The sequence below is a fragment of the Eurosta solidaginis genome, chromosome 4 (assembly GCF_040869045.1).
Source record: "Eurosta solidaginis isolate ZX-2024a chromosome 4, ASM4086904v1, whole genome shotgun sequence".
Classification (NCBI taxonomy): domain Eukaryota; kingdom Metazoa; phylum Arthropoda; class Insecta; order Diptera; family Tephritidae; genus Eurosta; species Eurosta solidaginis.
The window spans coordinates 197,268,528-197,292,507 of NC_090322.1; the positions used below are offsets into that span (position 1 = coordinate 197,268,528).

The 23,980-nt window shown below is 34.8% G+C and overlaps 1 protein-coding gene across 8 annotated transcripts in view; it reads left to right on the top strand.

Moving 5' to 3' along the window:
• The window catches only part of Mct1 (Monocarboxylate transporter 1), an 854,653-nt gene that overhangs the window by 798,035 nt on the left and 32,638 nt on the right, over positions 1–23,980 (top strand). For 7 of the 8 annotated variants that reach the window (XM_067784501.1, XM_067784503.1, XM_067784499.1 and 4 more), the window contains 6 exons: positions 11,508–12,156; positions 14,052–14,171; positions 15,156–15,694; positions 20,335–20,406; positions 20,817–20,990; positions 21,053–21,160. In XM_067784501.1, coding sequence (XP_067640602.1) covers positions 12,018–12,156; positions 14,052–14,171; positions 15,156–15,694; positions 20,335–20,406; positions 20,817–20,990; positions 21,053–21,160 — 1,152 coding nt within the window. In that variant the 5' untranslated portion in view covers positions 11,508–12,017. The remainder of the gene's footprint in view (positions 1–11,507; positions 12,157–14,051; positions 14,172–15,155; positions 15,695–20,334; positions 20,407–20,816; positions 20,991–21,052; positions 21,161–23,980) is intronic. The other variant, XM_067784506.1, reaches the window with a different exon arrangement.

Genomic DNA, 23,980 nt, shown 5'->3' on the forward strand with positions numbered 1-23,980 from the left:
ATTTTTTATTTTTGGATATCACAAATTAGCACCTTTTATTTTTATAAAATATTTATTTTTAAACCAATCATAAAATATACTAATCTTGAAGCACAATTTTAAATGTGACTCGTTGTTCTTTTAAACTCGTTTTGAAAAGATATACAGCTAGTCTTCCTGTAAGTTCCTAGGAATCACACTCAATTCCGGTGCATTTATAAATTTTCATATTGACATGTGATAACATAAGTAATGGAAAGTTTTTAAATAAAAATGTATATACTATATGTGCATAAATAGAATTTATTTTAATGTTTAAAACATTCATACAAAACAGGGGCTTGCGTATTTATACTAGTGTTACACTAAAAAAAAATTCCCAAAAACCAGGAAATTAGCTTTTAAAATGAGGAAAAATAATACCTTCGCTAAATCTGGACAAGTAATTTTCTGAAAAATTAAAACTAGTTGGCCCTTTTGTTATAGGAATAGTTTTCTTTAAAACGGATAAAATTGTACAAAAAATAAAGGAGTGAGTACCACGTTCTCATTAGGTTCGATGTGGAAGCACAGAGGTGTAGTTAAGGTGTAGTTGCATCTAGAAACATAATGTTTTTGGGTTAACGAGAGCGCACCCAGGGGCTGAAGTAAAAGCATAACAGAGATAAATTTGGGAGAAACAAATAGTTTCGGGATTTTTAAGAATTCCGTTGGCATCTTTTCGGAAACAAACCATACCGACAAGCATGTTTAATTATCGGTTTTTTAATGATAGCGAATTATTATATTTATTTGTTTGTTAGCGGCTTGCTATCGAACGGTTATATGTGTGTTATCGATTTAAAATTGAAATTTTGAAGGTACCTGTTTCATAACAAACCGATAAGGCGACGTTAACAAGTTGGTAACACTTTGACAATAAATCAATAACGCCCATAGCATATTGCTAATACTTCGATAACTAATCTTTTAGTTTCCGCAAACGTGTTAATATATTTTCGATATTCGAATTTTTATTTATTTTTGTAAGTATGTTACCATGCTGCCGCCTTGTATGGTTCCGCCATGGCTTTACCGAAAATTTGTCACTCGTAGATGCGAGGTTAAGGAATAAGCGGGACGATGTGTATATATGTACATACATGCATAAGTTTTTACATATCTATAATGTAATGTATACTGTGAAAGTACATAATGTAAACAAATATGTACAGCAATAGACAACACTTTTTTACTGTTATGTTTACTTATTTGCGCTTATAATTCTTTATTTTGCAGTATTGCCTTTTTCTAAACAACAGCTTTTGTGTCGTTACATCGATGTTACCACCTATTTTAGTGGGTAAACAATTATCCGGCTACTTTCGTGGGCAGAATACCAAAAGGGTGCAAAAGTTGCCACATGAAGAAAGTTGCCGTGGTGAAGAAAGTAACTCACTGGAAATAAGAAAAAATTATGCCTAATAATTTCTATGAGGAACATTTTTGAATTGTTCCCAGTTATCCATGCGGTGTAGGCACCTTATGCAACTGTGATTTCTGGAAAGAGAATTAATTAATTAACTACATTCGGAAAAATAAACACAAATATCCCACGAAAATACATAGAAGACATTTTATGCACAACTCGCTCAAAAAAAAACTAGCGACTACCTCGAAAAAACATTTAGCAAATGGCTACGAGTAACGAGTGACGTCTCTTATTATATTTATCCTCTTTGTCCATACAATACCCATATAACGCCTGCATTTGCATTTTACATGTATCCCCGATATAGCATACCTTTTACAAATATTACGCTAACGCTTATTCTTACACTTATATTTTACATTCAGTATTCCCCCACGCCGTGAGCAAAGATGTTTATACATCAAAAAATAAATTGTTGAACTGTTAACGGATTTCTAGACGAGGTGCCCAACTTTACTGTAAAATGATCATATTCACTGATCTACATACAGAGTAGATGCAAATATTGTGTGAAATACTCAATCAAGCATTCTTGATTGAAAAAATTTAAGAATAACTTTCCCTCAAATGTTTTCCTCATTTTAGGTAAGTGGATTTTTCTGAGTGTATATTCATTAATGAATATCACGTGCTAAAATCAGCATGCTTTCATTCCCATTGCGCTGATAAGCCGCTGCAATCTGAAGCTAAAATAGCTAAATAACAAGATCAAATACATACATATGTACGTACGTACATAGGGGTGTGTGGATTTTTAATCTGTGTTCGTGTTTCTTTTTCAAAATCTAATAATCTTTTGGCATCATCTTACAGTATTTCAGCTCATACTCTGCAGATATCCAGTGAAATAAAGGGTGTTGGTGTTACTTTTGATGCCAAGCTCTCTTTCAACAGCCACATTTGTTTTATTGTCATATGCTATGCTAGATTTTCTTAGAAGAAATAGTTCTGAGTTCTGAAATCACTATGTATTAAAGTTGCTTTACACCACTTTTGTACGTCCCTATCTGGAATATGCAGCCTTTATCTGGCGTCCATTTCATCCATTTAGGATAGAACGTGTTCAAAAATTGTTTCTTAAATACGCTTTGCTTTGCCTTCGCTTCTCGGAACCAATTCCCTCCTACAGGTCTCGATCATTGTTAATAAATCATAAATCTTTAGAAAAAAGAACGTCTGCCCTCTCGTTAACTTTTGTTTTTGGCATTATACAAGGAACTGTTGACTGTACTTACCTTCTGGAGCGCATTTATCTTAATGCCCCGCAAAGGACACTGCGATATTCAAATATTTTTATTGCGAAAACTTTAAGACAAACTATCTTCGGAACGCCCCTTTGTCAAGGGCTGTTAATGAATTCAATATAATCTCTAATTCTCTCGATATTGATTGTTCGGTCTCGAAATCATATTTTCTGTATATTAATTTGCTAAATTTTATTTTATTCTTAGTCTGTAAGAATATTTTTCATGTTCGTAGACTAATGCAAATAAATAAATAAATATTCCTGGATCCTAGAAACTTTTACGCCTTTTCAAAGCAGCTTTCATGTCCTAAACTCTTTGGTGTTTTAAAATGACTATATTTTAGAAATCGGTGAATTAATAACAGAGCTACAGGCCAAAATATAATATAAAGGAAAAATTTCTTCTTCATTCATTGTAAAGAAGAAAAAGACCAACACCCGGCACGATACAAATTTTCAAAATGACATAGCGTTTTGAAATTTGCACCTCCTGAAAGTCAAATTGAATGAGCTACAAACCCGCGTACTCAAAAAAATGTCTAAAATTTCATAATAAGGAGTTGAAAAGTTTGTGCGCAATTGAAATCTTATCACCTTTCTTATTTTATAACATTTGTATTATTTGACCAATTTTTGCAATTTTAAAGAGGAGAGATCGAGATTCGGAATGCTTTAGAAAAAAATGGTCACCCTAATGTGCATATAAATCTCGATTATAGTGACTATTATCAATTATTTTATTTTATTGTTATAATTATTGTACTAATAACTGTATACCACATTTTTGTGCTGGAGTCAAATAACAGAGGTTATGGGATCGAAACTCAGAGACATGTCTTTCGGAAGCGCCAAAAATGTATTTATGAGAAAATTTTAAGGTATTGTAACGAATTTTAGGAATCTTTTATTATTTTTGCGGCTTCTGTTATCGTTCGAATCTCTGAACTGTTGAATAAATAACTCAAATATTCAGTATAGCAAAATATTCTTTATTTTAGGCTACGTTGGTAGAATTAGATACTTCACAATTTGATTACCCGCGAAGTTCAATTGGAGTGTTTAAACTCAAATTGATTGACCATCGCTTGGACTGCGCTGCTTATATACTCTCAGTTCGCCTCGTTCACCTATTTCGCCCGCCATGTAGACTTTTCGCGAACAGCCGTCTTGAATAGTTGCTTATTTACTTTCATTTATGTATCTCTTATTGGCCTCGGCTACATACATTTATATATGCCTTATGCGCATTTTATTGCACTGTGCGTATGTGTGAAATATTCTCTTCGCTGTTACCTGCTGGTTATGCGTGTGTGAAATAAAATCTGCTCTTAGGTGATGATTACACTTAGTTGTGACTGTTGCTTTTATGTTTACATGTATTTAGTTAGCAACCAGTGACTTATGGAAATGCCAATATTTGCCACAGTATCACGATATATGCCTTGTTTATACCAACACGTAAAGCGCATGAGCTAGCTAGTAATGGTTGCATAAGGCTTCTTCACGGACCTAATGTACCCTTTCATGTACACAACTCCGGCAGAGCTTCGCATACAAACGCAAACGTAGTAGTATGTGTTTAGATGGATAATGTTTGCGAATAGAGGTACAAGCTTAGACTGATTGACTGCTTGCTTTACTGAATATTTGTCGCTGCGCTCACACGACATGTAGGTGAACGCCGAATACTTACTTATTTACGATCATTTTCTTTGGTTCTGAAATACATTGATTTCCAATCAAGGGTTATTCGAAATACAAAAACTCATATCTATGAAAATGCAATTGCTATAACAATTTTTGTTGGCACAAAATTTCAAAAAATGTCTTTTTATGCAATATTGTGTGTATAACTTCACTCTAAAAAAGATCAATGCCAGATAGTCCGATTGTTGTTGTTGTAGCAATAAAGACACTCCTCAAAGGTTTGATTCGGTACATACCGGTAAAAAGCATCATTAAGACACAAGCCCGATCATCTCGGGGACGATTTAATATGACCACATTGATTCTTGTTTGCCACGGGTAAGTGACTTTGGCAAATGGCAAATGGCAGTGTGACAGATGCCAGTTGAATATTGTGGCAATACAAGTACAAAATTACCGAAGGGTTCAGGTGAAACAGACTTCATTTACTAAAAGGAGAAGCTTCTGAATTTTCTCATGTCTGTTCAACGGCACAATGTACCAAATTAAAAGATATTATAAAGAGTCAAATGTTCTCCGAAAGCTTTTATTATGACTATGAGTCACAATAGTTGTGTTTATCTTTACATGTATTATATGCACTTGAACTTTATATGAACTGCTAAGGCGTAACTTTATCTAAATTTCGAAACCGTTGCACAGAAAATTATTACTGTTAAATTTCAATATGCATAATACTTAGTTGCAACTGAAATGTATCTCTCCATTTTATCTCTTCACTATTCTCCACTTCTATGACCGATAATGGCGTGAGTCCACTATTCATCGCAAACGATTCAGTGAAAGGTGAGACACTACGATCAACAGAGGTGTGCGTCTCCGCTATTCAGAACAACCCGTTTTGTTTTTTACCACTACCGCGAGTCTTCAATAATTGCCGCTAGATAGGTCTCCTAAATACTAAGTGATGATAAGAGTTTTTTACCCGAAAATGTACATGTAAAAAAGCACGGCTAATGTATCGCGTGTTAAGCTGCTGCCCTATATTAGAACTGCTACTCAAAAAGCAGTGATTTTAAAGGTACGGCAGGCTGTAGAATATTTTTCATTTTCTCTTTTCTTTGAGCTCAACACAGAGCGAAATAATATGGGCACACAGCGGCAATATTGTCCAATGATGAATTAACAACACGGCAGTTGATTTAAGGCTCATACAATTACACTTCTAGCCGCTACAGCATTGAATTTGCGTTCATTGTTAGCAGTGCTGTGCGTAGTGTAAAATTTTTTAAAATTTATATTTTAATTAGATATCTTTGTAGTGCTATATGTAAGAATGCTCTGAAAGAAACTTGCTACCCGATTCGTTCGAGATTTGGTTGTATAATATGTATCTATATAGATATATTTTAAACTGCCTTGAAATTGTTGTTGTTTGTTTGCTTTTCACGTATAATCCTAATAAATATTAGAATGTTCGGCTTACAATGTATTATAGTTACATGCATCCGAATTATTAACTTATGTGTTATTATTAAATGAAAATTATAATTAGGTACTTAGTAACTGTTAGGTTAGGTTAGGTTGAACTGGCCGGTCCATGAGGACCTCACATAGACTAATTTAGTCCGTAGTGTTACCAAAAGTTTTCTTAGTAACTGTAATTGCCGTAAAAAACCTATAATTAATCAAGAACTTGAACCATAGATTTCATTTTGATTTTGTAGATTTTATAGCTGATGCTTAGTTAATTTAAACAAAAAAATTTGAGCTACTTACGTCATAGAATTTGCGTATAATATTGTGACGACTTCGTTTGTTTAAAATATCAACTAAATTTGCGATTGACTTTTGTAATAAGAAATTTTTAGGGGCTCGCTTGAAAAAACTCATAAAGTTTCATCATACGACCTTAACATCCGTAAGATTAAACATTTAAGGGGCATGTTTGGCAAAATATTCAAATGTTGCATCATACATGTCTTAATTTTGCTTTTGTTCTGTTGTATTTATTTACCCTCACGTACGCTTTTAGTGATGCAATCGAAACTTACTACGTTTTCTTTAGTGATAACACTGTGCAACAGCCGGCTGGGTATTGAACCAAACCCACTTTTTTGTAGAGATTGAGGCTTAAGTAGACAAAGTACTATCTCCGTTTGTTGAAGCTAGCCTCCAAATAAAATAATAAAAAAAATTTTTTAAGGTAAACGGTTTTATTGAAAACAATACTAACATTAAGTAATAATAATACTAAAAGCTTGAAAATAATAAGGTAGGTCCTAGGTACTAGTCATCACACTCCTCATCAATATAGGGCTTTGATCGGACAATTTCACGCGCCCAAGGCTATTATTTAGGACCTACCTAATTATTTTCTATCTTTTAGTATTATTACTGCTTAATGTAAGTATTGCTTTCAATAAAACCGTTTAACTTAAACAATTTTTTTTTATTTATTTTATCATACTGAAATTTCACTAGCAAAATTTGAATTTATGTGCTCCAAAGTATTTTGACGTCTCTTCTACCGGGACTAGAATTTTTATACTGAAATTTCACTAGAAAAATTTTAACTTATGTGCTCCGAAGTATTTTGACGTCACTTCTACCGGGAAATGAATTTTTTACCGAAATTTCACTAACAAAATTTGAACTTATGTGGTCCAAAGTATTTTGATGTCACTTCTACCGGACTGTATATAATATTTGTTCAAAGAGCCAAATCGGACAGACAAGTACGAGTTTTTTGAATATCTCAATTTTTGCGACACCTAGCGTGAATTTTTTTTTTTTTAAAGCGGTTTCTATTTCTGTATGTCAAATATGATTTCCAAATATGAGCCAAATCGGACCACAAATACGATTTTTGTGCATATTTCAATCCTTGCGCCTAGCGGCGATTTTTTTTTTCTTATTATTTCATTGTCATCGGGTTCTGAACTATATTCCAAGTTTCAAGCTTGTAGCTTATCGGGAAGTTACTTAAATTTTAATTACAAAATTCGCGCTGGCCGGCCGGCCGTGCAGCCTTAATAAAACCGTTTAAAAATAGATATCGGCTTTCGAAGTTCAAAATTCTACATTTCGAAATTTTATTTATTTTTTTGTTAACACGTTCAGCAAATTAAAAAAGTAAAAATTTGGTCGTGGTCCGCCTTTTTCTTTTATTTGAATGGCTGAATTCTATTATTATTTTTTTTTTGAAAAATTACAGTACGCGCAATTCCAGTGGAGAGTATGTGCAGACATGAAAGTAGCGGCCAAGAGCGGACCGCGACCACATTTTTATTTTTTAATTTGCTGAACGCGTTAACAAAAAAATGAAATTTCGAAATGTAGAATTTTGAACTTCGACAGCCGATATCTATTTTTTGGAGTCTAACTTCGAAGAACGGAGATAGTACTTTGTCTGCTTAAGCCTCAATCTCTACCAAAAAGTGCGTTTGGTCCAATACCCAAAAAAAAAGTTGATTTTGTCCCATTACACTATGCGAATGAATGATCACACATATGATGTTGGATGGACGACATGGACAAGGGCTGTTATTATAAAATAGAAATCAAACAGCAGATAAAATATGGGGAACACTTTGCTTTGCAAGGCACTGCATAGTAAAAAGGAAATTCAGTGCGCAATATACCTCCGAGGGTATTTAGGCCAAACTTTTATTTCAATTTGTGTCTACTCATTAATTAAAAGGCCTTGAGCTCGAATTCGAATAAAGAGTTTAATATTATTTTTGCCAATCCCTGGACCCGCTACCATCACATCATGGCTGCCACTTAGTTTTTAACACAATAATCGGGAAACCCGTTTCATGAACCAAAAATGATGATCATAATATCAGTTTGCTATGATTGTGACTCACACCTGGCTACTATTTTTGTAATTATTTAGACCCGTGCGGAACCTAGCGGATCTTTTTATCCCTTTTATTGTGGTCTTAACTTTTTGTGATGTTTTTAGTTTGTAGCTCAGTGGCAAGTCTCTTAAAAATTTATCGGAAGCTTATCTTTCCCCTTCGATGCGATTTTTCTAAATACCTCAATCTGTGCTCATTCTAACGGAACTTTTTGTCATGAATATTGCAGCCCCTTTGGCCTAAAAAATAGATGTATAATGTCAAGCCCATAGCTTTCCATTAAATTACATAATATTTGTTCCATTTTCATCGGGTTCTTAACAAGATATGAGGTATTTGGATTTTAGTTCAATGGAAAGTATTTCAAAAATTTTACGAACCACCAATCGCAATTCTTTTCTCCTTTTGTTGCATTGGCAAAATAAATTTAAATTAAATAAAACAAAATAAAATGAAATGAAATGAAATTAAACTATGTTAAATTTAGTAAATTAAATTGAATTAAAATGAATTAAATTAAGCTAAATTAAATTAAATTTTATTAAAATAAATTAAACTTAATTAAACTAAATTAAAATCAAATAGATTAAACTAAATTAAAATAAATTAAGTTAAATTAAATTAAATTAATCGACTAATTATCCGGTTCGTGTCGAAAAGTTTTTTATGTTATGTTATCGGAATGTTACCAATTTCTAATGAAATGTTATCGAATTTTAATAAAAAAAAATATCGATTGCTAATCGTAAAGATATCGATATGTTATCAAAAGAATATCAATTTGTTTTCGTAAACTTGGGGGTTTGTTATCGGACTGTTACCAATTTGATATATATTGGAACGATTTTCCGTCATCCCTTGTCAAATTTGGTTTGGAGATAAAAAAAAATCGATACTGATGATGGCACAACGCCGAAGCCGGTTTATCTCGAAACCAAATTTGACAAGGATGACGGAAAATCGTGCCAATATACATAATTTACCCTGTCGGGAAATCCACAAAACAAAAATCTGTCTATTATCAATTTATTATCGGTATGCTTTCAATTTGTTAACGACGGCTTGTGAATATAAAGTCGATAACAGATGTGTAGCCCTTCAAAAACAATGCGATAAGAAACCAATAAGGTGATTATGACAAGCTGATAACAAATCGAAAGCTCGAAGATAATAATGCGTTATCAATAATAAAGTGATAATAAAACAATCTAGTTAACTTGCTAAGTTAGTTTCCTGGACGTAAACCTGTTTGTTTATGTAGTGGTTAATAATTTACCACTATATTATTTCAGTAAAAAGAAATTTTATTTAATAACACCTAAATTTCATTATTTCTTTTTATATATTACAACTCAATGAAAATTTTTGAATGAAACATTAGTTAGAATGAAACATGAGTTAAGTTGTATTAAAGTTAAAATAACAAGAACAATACAATAAAAGTACCCTACAGTTTACGCATTTAACTTCACGAAAACTTGGTAGGGGAGACCGGGGTAGCTCCGGCACTTTTTTTTTTTTTTTTGGAGCTCCATATCTAACTAGATATCTAACGAATCGAAACGTATGTATGCTTTAACAAATCCCATGTTATTTAAATACAAAATTTTGGGGAGAAATTTTTTGAAATGGTAGTGGAGACAAACATTTTTAGAGTTAATTGAAAAAACTCAAATTTGCTGAATGTACCCCATGGCGGGGTGGCTCCGGCATTTGATGGGGCACCTTCGGCGTTCATGTAGTAATGTATTGATTGTTATTAAACAAAAAGTTCTTTTATACATTTTTTTTTTTTTTTTTTTTGAGATTGTATTTTAATAAATATAGTATATCAGCATGAACAAAAAACATATTTCATGTAAGTGTAGTGAAAAATAGTGCCTCCTGGGCCTAAAATAAGATAAAATTATTTGATGTTGAAACTACTTAGATCTGTCTCAAAAATATATTTGGTCCGACAACGTGATGTTGAAGCAGGATTCACAGGGCTTGGAAGTTTAAATAAAATTTCACTTTTCAAAACCAATGATATATCCCCGTTCTCGGGCTTGACAAATATAAGCTGCGGAATGTTAATCTTCCTAAGAAAACTAAAAGTGAGTGTACATTCACTAAGACTCTCAATGATTTCAGCAACATAATACACCTTTTTTTACATGTTTGAGCAGGTACGCTAATAACGAAATCTCCTACATTTAGTTCGAAGTCGTTCGTTAACTTATGGTTGGAAAAATTTTCCACCTCCGGCGTTTATAGTCAGTCTTCCCCAGCTTCTTTCGCAACATTCCATTTTTCCCGTTAGCGGTAGCGTATTCGTATGCCAACTTCTGAAAACGTTTGTATGATAACCCATATTGATAATAGCTACACTTTTTAATGTACTCCACTAGCTCGATTTCTTCCTCCATTGTAAAAACTTGTCTACAGATAAACTTTGATTGGTAATTAGTTTTGTGTCCGGCTAACGAATTTTGTCTTTTTACTCGAAATTCAATTGTTTGTCGTTTTAAATTGTATTTTTTACCGGCAGACGTTGCCGTTTCTACACCGCTTAAAACATATGCAACTGCTTTTCTAATCGCGTTTTCATAAATATCCGATTCGGTTTTACGTTTATAATTTCGAACCATTTTAAATTTCTAGATAAATCTATAACTAAAGGAAAAGTTTACTTAACATTATATGGCGCACATTCGGCAGAAATTAAGATTCGCCGAATGTTCCCCAAGACTAAACGCTGAATCTACCCCGGACATTCCCTTTTCTCTTTATCCATTTTTTTTTACATTTTGACTATTTGTATATCACTTAATCACACATTTTCACAAAATATACATTCTTACCTTTTAGTAAATATCAAAGTTTTTTTAATAAATTGAAATACAAGGGAAGAAAACACTTTTTTTATAATAACCGAAAAACACATTAAGCACTCGCGAAACGCAAAAACACGTGTAACTTTATCAGTTGTCCAAAGAGATGTGTGAAACTTTGAATCGATATTTATTATTAGTGGTGAATAAATTTTCACCTCTACAGGCCAGACTGCTCTCTCATACTGAAAACGCTATTGCCGAATGTACCCCAAAGTCGAAGCTCCTCCGATCTCCCCTACTCATAGCTTTATTTTTTTTATAGACGGTTAGAAAGTCTCTACTGGGTACATATTCAATTTTCAAAACTTGAACTTTATTAACCTTACATAGGAGCAAAATATGGACCAACTTTGCACGAGTAGATAAATTGTCTTTTACACAACTACTAAAATAAAATATACTTTTCCTTTCTTTCATTCCAGAATTCTAAAAATCTAGGACGTCAATCAATCGCACGAAAGTACACTCCGTAAACACTTATTGGAAATTCCATAAAGAGAGACAGCAATACAAACCAATTATAACACAAATAAGAAAATATTCTTCAACAACAAGAAAAAAATCATATATGCAATGATAACTTGCGAGAAGGTCATGTCATGTAGAGAGCAGTGCTGATTGCAATTTTGTGTGGCGATCAATAGAAAATTGAATAAATGTCTAAACGCAGCAGCAGATATCGAGTGCAAATTATATGTGATAAATTTGTGGAATTGATGGTATACTTTAGGCGGTGATATTCATACTGCCATTAACTGCAATACAGAGGACCCGGAATATATGCAAAAGACTGATTTATAGGGCGCTTCTACTGCACACTTCGTACTAAAGATTTATATATATATGAACACACCTTTAAAACAATATAGATCTACATACTTTAGCATTCCTGCGAGTAGTTTTTAAGAAGACAATTAACTAAAAAAAAAGAGATGGTACATGCACCAGCGCGTAAAAATAAAACAGCAAATGGCAATTGTGATTTGGTTGAGGACGTACTCACACCATCGCCACCAGATGGCGGTTGGGGTTGGATGGTGGTATTCGGTTCATTTATGATACACATTATAAGTGAGTATGTTATGGCAAATACGCAGCATCAAAGCTGTAGTTTAATTTTTAAATTTTGAATAGCAAATTAACAACTGTCAAAACAACATATGCGAAAAAAAGTTGTTCGCGATTCGTAGCTTTCATTTGCTATAGCAACGTTTCCACCACCAAATACACAAAATTCTGAACTCCCTTATTAATTAATAAATAATATATAATAATAATAAATAATAAATTGTATAATATGTAATAATAAATAAATAATAAATTGTTTTTTGTAAGCTTATACTATTGAGGTAATAAGCCATATTAATCTGTTTAAAACGTTAAATGTCTACACTTCAAAAATTAGTTATGAAAGCTAAAGTTGGATAAGTTTATTGAAAGATTATTTACTTTACCGGTCTAACAAAAAATGTAGAAAAATAGTCAAAGTGGCACTCGAAAATAAGTGTTATAAAATACAATAATAATTTCCTTATCTATTACGCTGCCAGATGGACAAAGGTACTTCGCAATAGTTGTTTCTATTCCCAATAACTGTCTTCAGGTGTTTTTATTATTACTAGGCTTCGATGCAGTGCGACCTTTATTTAGATTTACTGAGCTTGGTCTCTCAGCCTATTACTGTGAAGGCTTTTGATGTATTTAAGTACCTCTTCACGAAAGCACTAAGAGTTATGCCACCTAGATAGGAGTGTATCTGCTTTGCCACAGCGATGTATTTGCAGAGAATGTGAAAGAAATCGATAGTAATCCAGTTCACCAAAGCGATAGATTTTTGTATTCGATACATTTAACTTACTTGGTGATATCGTAGCTTAAATTGTCCCATATAGTACCCAATAAGGGTTCGTAGTTCCTCACTGCTTAGATTGCTGAGTTTGGATGATATGTTGTTGCTGGAAAGGTTAACAATGTCGCATTCAATCCAGTGTTGTTTTAACAGCTTTCTTCCCCATTCACTTATCATTTCCTTAGCGTGTGCCCTTCCACAGAAGAGCTCTGAACCAAAAAATGCTGCTATAGCATCCTCACAAAGCCATAAACAGCTCCCAGATCATTAAGGACTCCAACGCATTCATCCACTGGCTTAGAAACAAATGTGTAGCATTCTGTGACAGTTTCGATTTTAGTATTGCTTTCGAGCTTGATTTCGCCTTCGAATTTTCACATTTCCTCTCTTACTTTTTTCGTGCTTCTGTCCTCTTCGTGACTTTCCAATCCTCTCCTCTCCTTTACTTTCCTTTTCCCTCCTTAGCTTTACTTTCTTGTTCTTTCCTTTTATTTAATTTTAGTTTTAATTTAATTAGTTACTCAAAGGCAGCGACTATTTTAGAACCACCCATAAATTAACCAATTGAGGTCGCGTTCAACAGGTCTGCAATGGAAACAGTAACCATTTCGAAGGACATCAGAATGTTAAAAGTGTTTATGAAAGCTCTGTTAGGGGACAGAATTAAAACTAATACAATTTCTTAGCGAGATAGTTCTGCGTTTGTTCAGAGCTAGTGCGATTCGCGCATGCTACAGGTTCCAGATATGTCTGTGTCCGAAGCCAGTTCTGCATTCACTAACTTACCTGCAGGATTACAATTATAGGTTTTCTCGGTACATTGGTGATTCCAGCAGTAGAGGCTACTGAGCAAAGCGACGTTAGGCGCAAAATTTTTTTGAATTATGAGACGGTTGTTTTATAATCCAGGGATCTGGTGCAAGTTAAGCTAGCTAACCCATAAAGTGTCTTTCCAAGGTATAGTTCTAATTAGTTTAGCAACGCTGTCGTAACCTTGTTTTGGTGGAAGGTTCTTGGAAGTCCCTTTGGACTTCCTTAAGATGTATACAACTTTAGCGTTTTGTATGAGTACTTACCATAACTAAATAATTTTTCCCTTTTTATTTCTCTTCCACAGCCGATGGTATGACATACTCATTTGGTCTCTTTTACAATGAATTCCTCAGTTATTTTAATGAAGGCAAGGGCTATACGGCCTGGATAGTCTCAATTATGGTGGGTGTTACATATGCATCCGGTGAGTAAAAATGTATAATTTAAAATTTACGGTAAACTTTCAAAAGTATATAAGCGACCTAATTAAAGAATTTGAAACAAATCGAATGTAAACCAATTTGGAAAATGTTTGTGACATTTTTGATGTATGTGCCAATAGGCATCCTTTTTTACTTGGAAAACTATATTTTAGCCGCTTATATAAGAGATTAAGGGCCGTCTTCTCGGTTGTCTGCTAGAAATGATCTCTCCGTTAAACACAATTTCATTATCTGCAATGTCCGTTATATTTCACCCGTCTTCGTTATCTTTTCTAAGGTTTGTACGTCTTATTACCATTTTTCACAAAATTATCACACTTTTCAAAATATTTTTGCTCCGGTGTTTTGTTTGCAATTGCTTTTCACAGACTCTTTTACAATCCATTTGCAGTGCTGTCACACTTCCTCAATAATAGCTGTCTTTACACTTAAACTTTATATGGACTGCTAAGCATTAAACTTTGTCTACTATTCTGAAATTGCTGGGCATAAAATTAGTACTCCTAAATTTCAATACGCATTATACTCAGATGCAACTAAAATATGTGTCTATATTTCACCTCTACACTAATTCTATGTATCACTTCTACAAATGGTGTGTGTCCACTATTCACCGCAACCGATTCAGCTATAGGTTATACACAGACAGACAACAAAGGTTTGTGTCTGCGCTTTTCGGTACAACATGTTCTGTAGCTAGTTGCCGCTAGAAGGGTCTCCTGAGCATTATCATAAGTGATGATAAGCGTTTTTTTACGCGCAAACGTAGACGTATATACATGTAAAAAAACACGGCTAATATAACAAATGTTTATGAGGGCGTTGAAAAAATTAAATCTTATTTATCATGTCGGCAAATTTATATGCCAGTTGCGCAATCCCCACATTAACAGGCTGTCGAGAAAACGGTCCTTAACCATAAAATTTTACCACGTGCTTACACGTTTCGCCTCTCTTCTTTTCAGGTCCCATCTCTTCGGCGTTTGTCAATCGCTATGGCTGCAGAGCAGTTACAATAGCGGGCGCTATTATTGCCGCCGCTTGCATCGTTGCCAGTATATTTGCACAAAATGTCCTAACACTCATATTCACTATTGGTATTGGTACTGGTTTTGGTTTAGGTCTTATTTATCTACCAGCTATTGTGAGTGTTACAACATGGTTTGAAGCGAAACGTTCACTTGCGACGGGAATTGCTGTGTGTGGTTCCGGTTTCGGTACATTTGTTTTTGCACCACTCACCGAACATCTAATCGGCTCATTTGGTTGGCGTGGTGCTATGCTCATTATTGGTGGTATTGTATTAAATTGCATTATATTTGGTGCACTGTTTCGTCCATTGAAGCCAACAAATCCAGCGAAGAAGCCGAAAGCTAGTATAATTGATAATAATACAACGGTGGCTGAGCTAAAGCCATTGAAACCTCATGCGAATTGTGCTGATCAATATAAAGAGCTACCTCAGCGTCGCTCGAACAGCGTTCATGGTATTAGTAGTAATAATGTAAGTTTGGGATGCAGAAGGGTAATGGAATATATCAATTTACTGAAATTTTTAGACGTATGTATGTAAATTTCGGTTTTAGAAATTATTTATAATTGTTTTTGTTTTATCGGCCATTGATAAAGGATTCAAGGTTCGAAACGAGCTCAAGGCCAGAACAATAATTTTTTTGTAATGATTACTGTTTTTTTTTTTTATTTTTCTATAATTGAAAAATTGTATTTCGTTTTTGGAATAGTAAGTAGAAATTTTTTCAGACAACCTGTCATAGTATGATTCAATTACTAGAGTTTTGTTCTTCAATGTTGACAGATCTTTGACACTCCCAAATTGAAAAATCAGGACGGGTTGCTTTTACGAAGTAAGGAAAACGAGGAGTAATTCAATCCCCTTCAGTGAAAATGTAGTAGACAAGTATTTTTAGTAGTAGATTAGTAGTGAAAATAAATTTGTAAATGCCAAAAGTTTTTGAGGAAAAAATTCATTTTCTACTTAGTATTTCGTGAATTGATAATGTTATGTTGGTTTGGACATTCTTTCAGAAATTGTTTGAAGAATGCCGTACGTTAGAATTTTATTCAAAAATGCACTATCTCAAAATTTGTTTCCAAAGCTCCCTAAATGAGCATAAGTTCAATACATTTTGTCATAAGAAGGAATTAATGAAAAGCATTATGATTTGAAGCGTTCTTCAATATAACTCTAATATAGGGCGGTTTTGTGCCAATCATGAATTGGGAAATTTTTGAAAAAGATTTTGAGATAGCATGATTTTGAACAGGCAGCCGACATGGGGTGATATGCTAGTCAGCCGCGAAGAACTGACAAAAAATGGCTTATTGTCTTAGAACTTTATATTCCTACCTTGACTTTGACACAAGAGTTAAGCTTTTGTGCGGTCCTGGTACTCCGGGACTATTCACCTTTTTATTCTGAAATTTCGGAAAGCTGTTTTCCGTTAGGTATTCATGGAAGCATTCTGGATAAACCGTTAATTTAGAATATTCGGAATACGTTCATATGATACTACATCACGAGGTCCGAATATGCATAATATTCCAAATATAAACCGATTCTCCAAATTCTTAAATGGAAACGAATATTCCGAACATACGGAATTAATAGAACAGAAGGTCGACTTTTAATACGTGCCCAAAAATATCGAGAGGTGTCAAAAGACGCGTATTGACCTCAGTAACAATAATTGGAAGGCGGAAATAAAAATGTTAGCTCGTTCAAAAGATATTGACGAAAAATCCGAAAAACGACCCCGGGTTGCGTTGGCGGCTTTCAGCCGAGCATATAAAAAATTACCCTGGCCGGTCCATCAATGTGGTGGGTTAAAATTTAAATGCGTGCAAAATCCCTTTGAACACAAAATCTCTTTCAGTGCACAAAAAAATTACAACAACCACATGAAAATTGTCAATTTCAACTGCAAATATCTCCGGACAGAGATACAATTTTTGTTTTCCTCCTTAGGATTATTGTTGTCGAAGCAACCACTCTCGATATTTTTGGACGCGTATTAGCAGTGGACTCCTGTTCTAGACTTTTACCTGAATAAGTTAACATGCCCAATGAGTACATTTCGTTATGGCATCTCTATTATTTACTAATGACATTTTTACGTGAATCGATTTAATAGTCGAGATTTTGACGTTGAACGATGAATTTTGATTTGGCTTAGGTTTCGTATGTTCATAGGTTTACGAAAGTACACGATTCCTTGGTGTCCGTACTTTTCATAAAACCTATGTTCAGCCACACTAATAGATCATGGCATAGTTAATAAATTCATCATAAAATTAAAATAAATGTTCTTATGAATTATGCAGTTAAGTACTTATCGGGTTTTTGTAAACTGATTGCTTCCTATTTCTACTACTAAAATTTTTCAAAAATTCGCAAAGAAACAACACAGTTAACGGATGTCAATTCGATTTGGGAGCAAAATGGCTGCAATTGTCAAAAAATGTGTCTGTCGAGCAAACCTCTTGTGATTGAATCATGCTGCCATAGCTGCTAAGGCTTAGCGCCCTTCGAAATGGATCTACCTGCGCAGCTATGGCAGGTTGCCTGAAAAATTTTCTACTTACTATTCCAAAAACAAAATAAAATTTTTCAATTATAGAAAAACTAAAAAAAAAAAACAATAATCATTACAAAAAAATTATTTTTCTGGCCTTGAGCTCGTTTCGAACCTTGAAATTATTTATATTTTTACTTTGTTCACATGTTTTATACCCAGTAGTGAAAGAATATAGGTTGATAATGGATAGCGAAGGCGAGGAGGATGCACACAAAAAGTATCGGCGATATAATCCTCCTCAAGATAGGAAGGGCAATAAAGCGACTAATTGCACCTCTGACCAAAAGAACGTTTCCTACAAAAGTCAAGCCAGATGCTTTAGAGCTCGTTACTGTCTCATACTCATCAATATAGTAACAGAAATAACTGTCTGATTCAAAGGCCCGTACCTGATTCGGCTGATGCCAGTCTGTCCGCCCAATTTTCACCTTCTACTCTCCATTGGCCTGGACCCAAGCCAACAATACTACATTGCGGGTCCCTAGTTGGTACAGCTTTTCCATGCATTCAGGACTAGTGACGATTTAATTCGAATACCGAAATTGTCCTGAATGCGACTTGACTGTTGCAAAATTTGACGATGATTTCGTTTGAGTTTTCGCGTTGTAGATTCAGTTCGGTACACTGACTTAGGACGTACACTTCCGCTAAAAGATGGTTAGGTATTCTCTTAAAGGCATAGATGTACTAGTAAATGTTCTTTCAGCGTGCAATTAACTATCACACATCTGCAGTAGACTAAAAGTGATTGGGCAAGCATTACTGAAAAGTTTCCCGTAGCCTTAGTTTGATTGGAGTGTGGGTTGCATGTCCAGAGCAAGTGAGAATACTCTATTTTGCCGTATCAATCAAGATTAATAGTCAGTAGCCGCAACTGTTCCAACTTATGATAAACCGAAAGATTGTGTTTCCCAGTCGCGGCGGTTTTTATCCGTTGATTTGGATGAACAGTGAAGGGCAATATGATCTATTTCAATCAATTTGTGACTTGTGCTGCTAGCTACAACCAGATGTGACAGTAAACTGCTTCGTTAGTGGTTATGCATTATTACTGAATCGCGGTTTCCCGCGATACCTCAAAGTGGCACAAATCACGAATGCATCTGTTCTTATTATGGTAGCTAATTGTTCAAAAGCCGTATTTGGTATCTAAATAGCTGTTATATAAGCAACAACTTCGGTTTACAGGAACTAAAAAATCCTTGCAGCAAATATGGGAGACAGTTTCGTACTACAGATTTAATTATCACCTCCGAACTTATGATAGTCGGATGCAGAATGGGACAGTTGACACCCATTCATAAAACAAGAGTACTTAAAGTAATCAATCAAAGGCAACGACTTTTTCAGAGTCACCTACGCCAGAACCAGTTAAGAACCCGTTGAACGGTCTGCAAAGAGAAGAAATTGACATTCCAGTATCACCACAATGTTAGAAGTGTTTGCGAGGCGATAGCATCAGAACTAGTACCGTCTCTTAATTCGTTAGCGAGTGAAGCAGCGGCAGGATCTCACATCCTACTACGTATAATTTCTAGACATTTCGCTTCAAAACTAAAAAAAAAATTGTGTCATCCACCTCTTTAGACTAAGGCAACACACGGTCTCATATATCTATCTGAAGGCTAGGCTTTTGCTCCTTTAACTTGAACTTTTCTGCTTCTGAACTACCGTTTCACCGTCTAAATGATTTTGGCCGTCCACAAAATCGCTCCAGTCGTATTTGTTACCGTGAAATAAATCTTATTTAATGTTGCTTATGTTACAAAATACCTAAAACCTCTTGACCTAAGCGAATTATTAGACTTTGCCGTAACTCAGCCCTTTCTGAGGAAAAAAACTGTATATTCGCTAGACAGGTAGGTAAAAAAATGTTGCTTCTCCCCAAGGAACCAAATATGGCTCGATCCTAACTGACCAACTTGCTCAACTTCGAAAATTTATTCTTATTTTATCAGACCAAAAACTAAATTACTATTGGTGATAGGTAAGAAGATTTTTAAGAAACATCTAGAGGGCGTTTACGAACTAGCAGCCTAAATAGGGTGATATCGCACTGCGCGTTCGATACAAACAGTAGTGAACAGAAAAATAGCAGAACCAAATTTTAACGATTTTCGTCAAATCAATTCCCCATTCCAAAATAAATTAAAAATTTTTGTAGTTTTCTCGTATTTTCGAATTTTTTCGAAACCGTTTTCGAGATTGGTTTGCATAAATTCATAAAAATGTTTTCTTATAATATCGAAAATAGAACAGAATTTAACTGACGAAATTTTAAACAAAATTTCACTGCTCATTTTCTGTTCGCTGCTGTTGATGCAACGCAATGACCTAGGCAAAAAGCGACAAAAACTGTTTAATGGATTCCTGCTGGGTATCAAATCTTCGCTTCTACCTGTATTAAGAAACTTTTGCACTTAATTAGAAGTTCTAAAAAAATCATCAATTATTGTTGTAAGATTTTCAATAATCTTTTTATACAAGCATTCTCTAATTTTCTTCTTCTTCTTTTCTTTCTTCATCTGTGCGCTCGTCAAAACTACAGTTGCGTACGCAGCGGTCCTCTTTTGCGCATTGCCGGATGCTCTCGCTCGACTTGACAATGTTGTTAGCGCAAGTAAAATGTAGTTCCTTCCCAACAATTGCAAATGATCCCAATATAAATCAATCAGTTCTTACCGTCCTGTCATATACTAGCACAAATGTATGTTTCATAGCACGTTAGCACTATATTACTGAGTATACATACATACAATGTATAGTTGAATATCTTAGCTTTCTATCTGCACGTTATCCAAGCACGCTGTAAGATATACCATACCACCTATCCGATTTAAAAAAAAAAGCAAAAATCCTTTACCCTGTTTCTGCGTTTTTCGTACGACTTTTTGTTTAATGGAATGCTTTTGAAAGCTGAAACCTTTACCACTTTGTTTAATTGTTAGATTGTTTGTATCCGATTCCTGTTCTCCGTAAGAAGCTTATCCTGCTACAACTGGGCATTTAAACTTTTTCGTCCCTTTACAGAACAATCGGGCTATAAATGCTTCAAATGGAAAAGACCCAACAAAAACTATACCTGAGGCCCCCAACAGTATCGACAGGGCACGCCATCGCAGTCAACCACATTTGGAAAGTATAGAACCGGAGTCGGAAAATTGGGGTAGTGGCACAATGTATCGTCCAGATATTCTCTACCAGGTAAGTGCGCAATGCTATTCAACAGAACAAATTTCTCACAAACTCACCTTCATTTTCTCCAGGGTTCTCTGCTCAATATACCAGAGTATACGGTATCACGAAATGATCTCACCGATTTGATGAAACGTTATGGCTCGGTGCGCCCTAGTATACGCGGCAGTCAAAGTCAGGTAGTAATATGCCCTATATTTTTGATGGTCGTAAGACTTACAGCTTCAGCATAATTTACATTTATATTTAACACAAAATTTTTAAATCCTTTATTTGTACTTTTATTTTGTTGTTATTTATTCCGGCATCCAAAATTTGTTTGAGTATTCTCTTACGTAATTTAGCAGCAAATTAAAGAAGACGCACAGCAACTGCAGTAAAAATAGCACAATTGTAATTCGTACATAACATGTGATATCGGAAGGAGCACTGATTTTGAACGAATTTATAAATTTTCCAATTATATGATTCATGATTAATTATTATATTTATTTTTTTTTTTTTTTTAACTTTGAAGTTTTCATGAAATTACTTCAGCTCAGTGCCACCGTGACGACGAGGAAAATTGCTTCAATTTTCTTTTTGATAAAAAAAAATAAATTATCTGTATACCAGGGCATAAGGCTATCCGTGGCAACTGTGAGGCAGATCTCCTGGCACTGACAGGCATTCTAGGGAATCCCCTGGCCACTTGCTTTCTGCTGCCTTAAACGCGGGGCTGATACCATTTTTGCCGTGTTGTGAAGTATTTCTGACCCACTGTTGACTTCAAGTGCTCGGCGGAGCTTTTGGGGCTCACAAAAGCTCATTTTTTCTTTGTTATTAGAGTGCCAAATGGGAGTTCATGTGGTGCGTCTTAATATATTAGACAGCTAAAATTGTGCTAGCAGTTTGTAAGACGACGAGGTTGTATTATCACATTACCTTATGCTTAGCTGTTCAAACGTTGCGAGTACAAGGCATAAATATTCGAATCTCCTAAGGAAAACTCTAAAATCGATGTGTGCCTTATGGCTTAATCAGATGCAATACGTCACTTTTTTTGCGGAAAAGTAGAAAACGGTAAGCTAACTTGGCTGTGTTCATTTTAATGGTAAACGCCAGATGGTCAATGTATCATTCTTCGAATCCGTCATACTTTGCCAATTTTCTACTTTTGACCTACGTCAGTTACTTCACATATGTCGTACTCAATTTTTTTTATATACAGTATACGTCTAAGAATGATTGGTGTGTACAATTACGCAAGGTTATTTTCAGTGGCGTAGTGAGGTTTTCTTGCGTCCGCGGCCAATATTTTTTTGTTCTACTACATTCTCTAGCCCATCGAAAATAACTCTAACGCTTGTATTCTGGCGCTTCATCGTGTTTCAGATTCACGTTTGACAGTTTTTGTTAAAGCATTTTTAAAAATTCCCATCGTAACGTTGAACGTGAGAAAAAAGGATATATTATTTCGATTATTCCAGAACCTGTCGCAGTTTTCCGGATATATGAATGCATTTTTTAGTATAGAAAATTTTTCTAGAAATCAATATTTTCCAGAAATCAGTTATAATAAAAGTACTATTTATCCAGGAACTTCTGCTTTGCGAACCATTTGGCGCCCCCTGCGAGTAACGCCCGGGGCAAGATGCCCCCTTGCAACCCCCCCCCCCCCCCCCCCCCCCCCGTCACTTCACCACTAGCTATTTTATTTTAATTATACTATTATTTTGATAATGAAATCTATAATTTTTTTTTGCTGAACAAAAGTATTTATATCAATCTTAATTTGCCTTACTTTGCGCCATATACGTGCTGCCAGTGGGAAATAGCATATGTCGTGATGGTGATGGCTTGTATCTGCTGAGCCCATTATTCGTAGCATTAGCGTTGCCACGAAGCGGTTGACTTGATAACTGGAAGCCAGTTTCACCGTTAGAGTGTGTGATAATACAACGGACGAACATAACAGTATCCAAGCAAGCTGTTCCTTAAAATCCCCGTCACATAAACAGCTGCGTTTAACTCAATCTTATGCATTATGAGTGAATTGCACGTTCTTTTTTGAAGAACGGTATAAGAAGAATTTGACATTTGCTTTGGCTAAGGGTGCTGGCACACTTTGCAAGTGAAATTATTTTTCGCACTCGTTGATAACTTTTCTAACATTCTACACAGTTCAAAACTGCAATTTAACAGATGAATAGGACGCAAAAGTATATTTTTTGTATAGAGGGAATGTTTATAACAGTGATACGCAAAATTTTGTATGTGAATTGCCAAGATGAAATAAACCACAATTGCCAAGTCTGAAGCTCCTGCACATTTACAAATGCAACATCTTGCGTGATTGTGGCGATTTTACTGGAATGCATAAGATTGAATTTGAACGCATCTGTATGAACAACTTCATTGTGTCTCGGCCATAACTGGACAGCTGCCACCCAACTCAACCACATTCACAACCACGCTTTAAGGCCCGAACACATTCGACTTTTTCGTAGTCTTGACGCTTAGGTTGAGCCAACACACAAGTCTTCACGGCTATGTTCTTAATCCACAGGCAACGCAACGGAATCGCCAAAGTAAAATAAAAGAATTTCAAAACCTTACATTTTTTTGTGTTGTCAGTTTCTTTTTTTGCAGCCTTTGAATTGTGCTCACATACATTTATTATATTTTCATTCAATTAACAAAAATATATGCTTTTTTGAATCAACAATTTTTAATTATATTTTTCGAATGAAAAAAGCAAAATTTTAGTTTCCTTTTGCGTTCATTGGGGCAGGAAACTTTCAAAGTGACGCCAGTGCCAAAATGACACAAAAGTCGAATGTGTTTGAGGCTTAAGCGATTTATATTTTATCAGTATCAAAATATTTTTAGTTTTATAACTGCGGAGAGGTGGTTTTTGTCGTCAGAAACAAGTCCTTAGCGTGATTCCAAATAAATTTTTCAGGGAAATGTTATCCCGTCTCCATATATTTTTATATGAGAACAAGACAACGTTCACA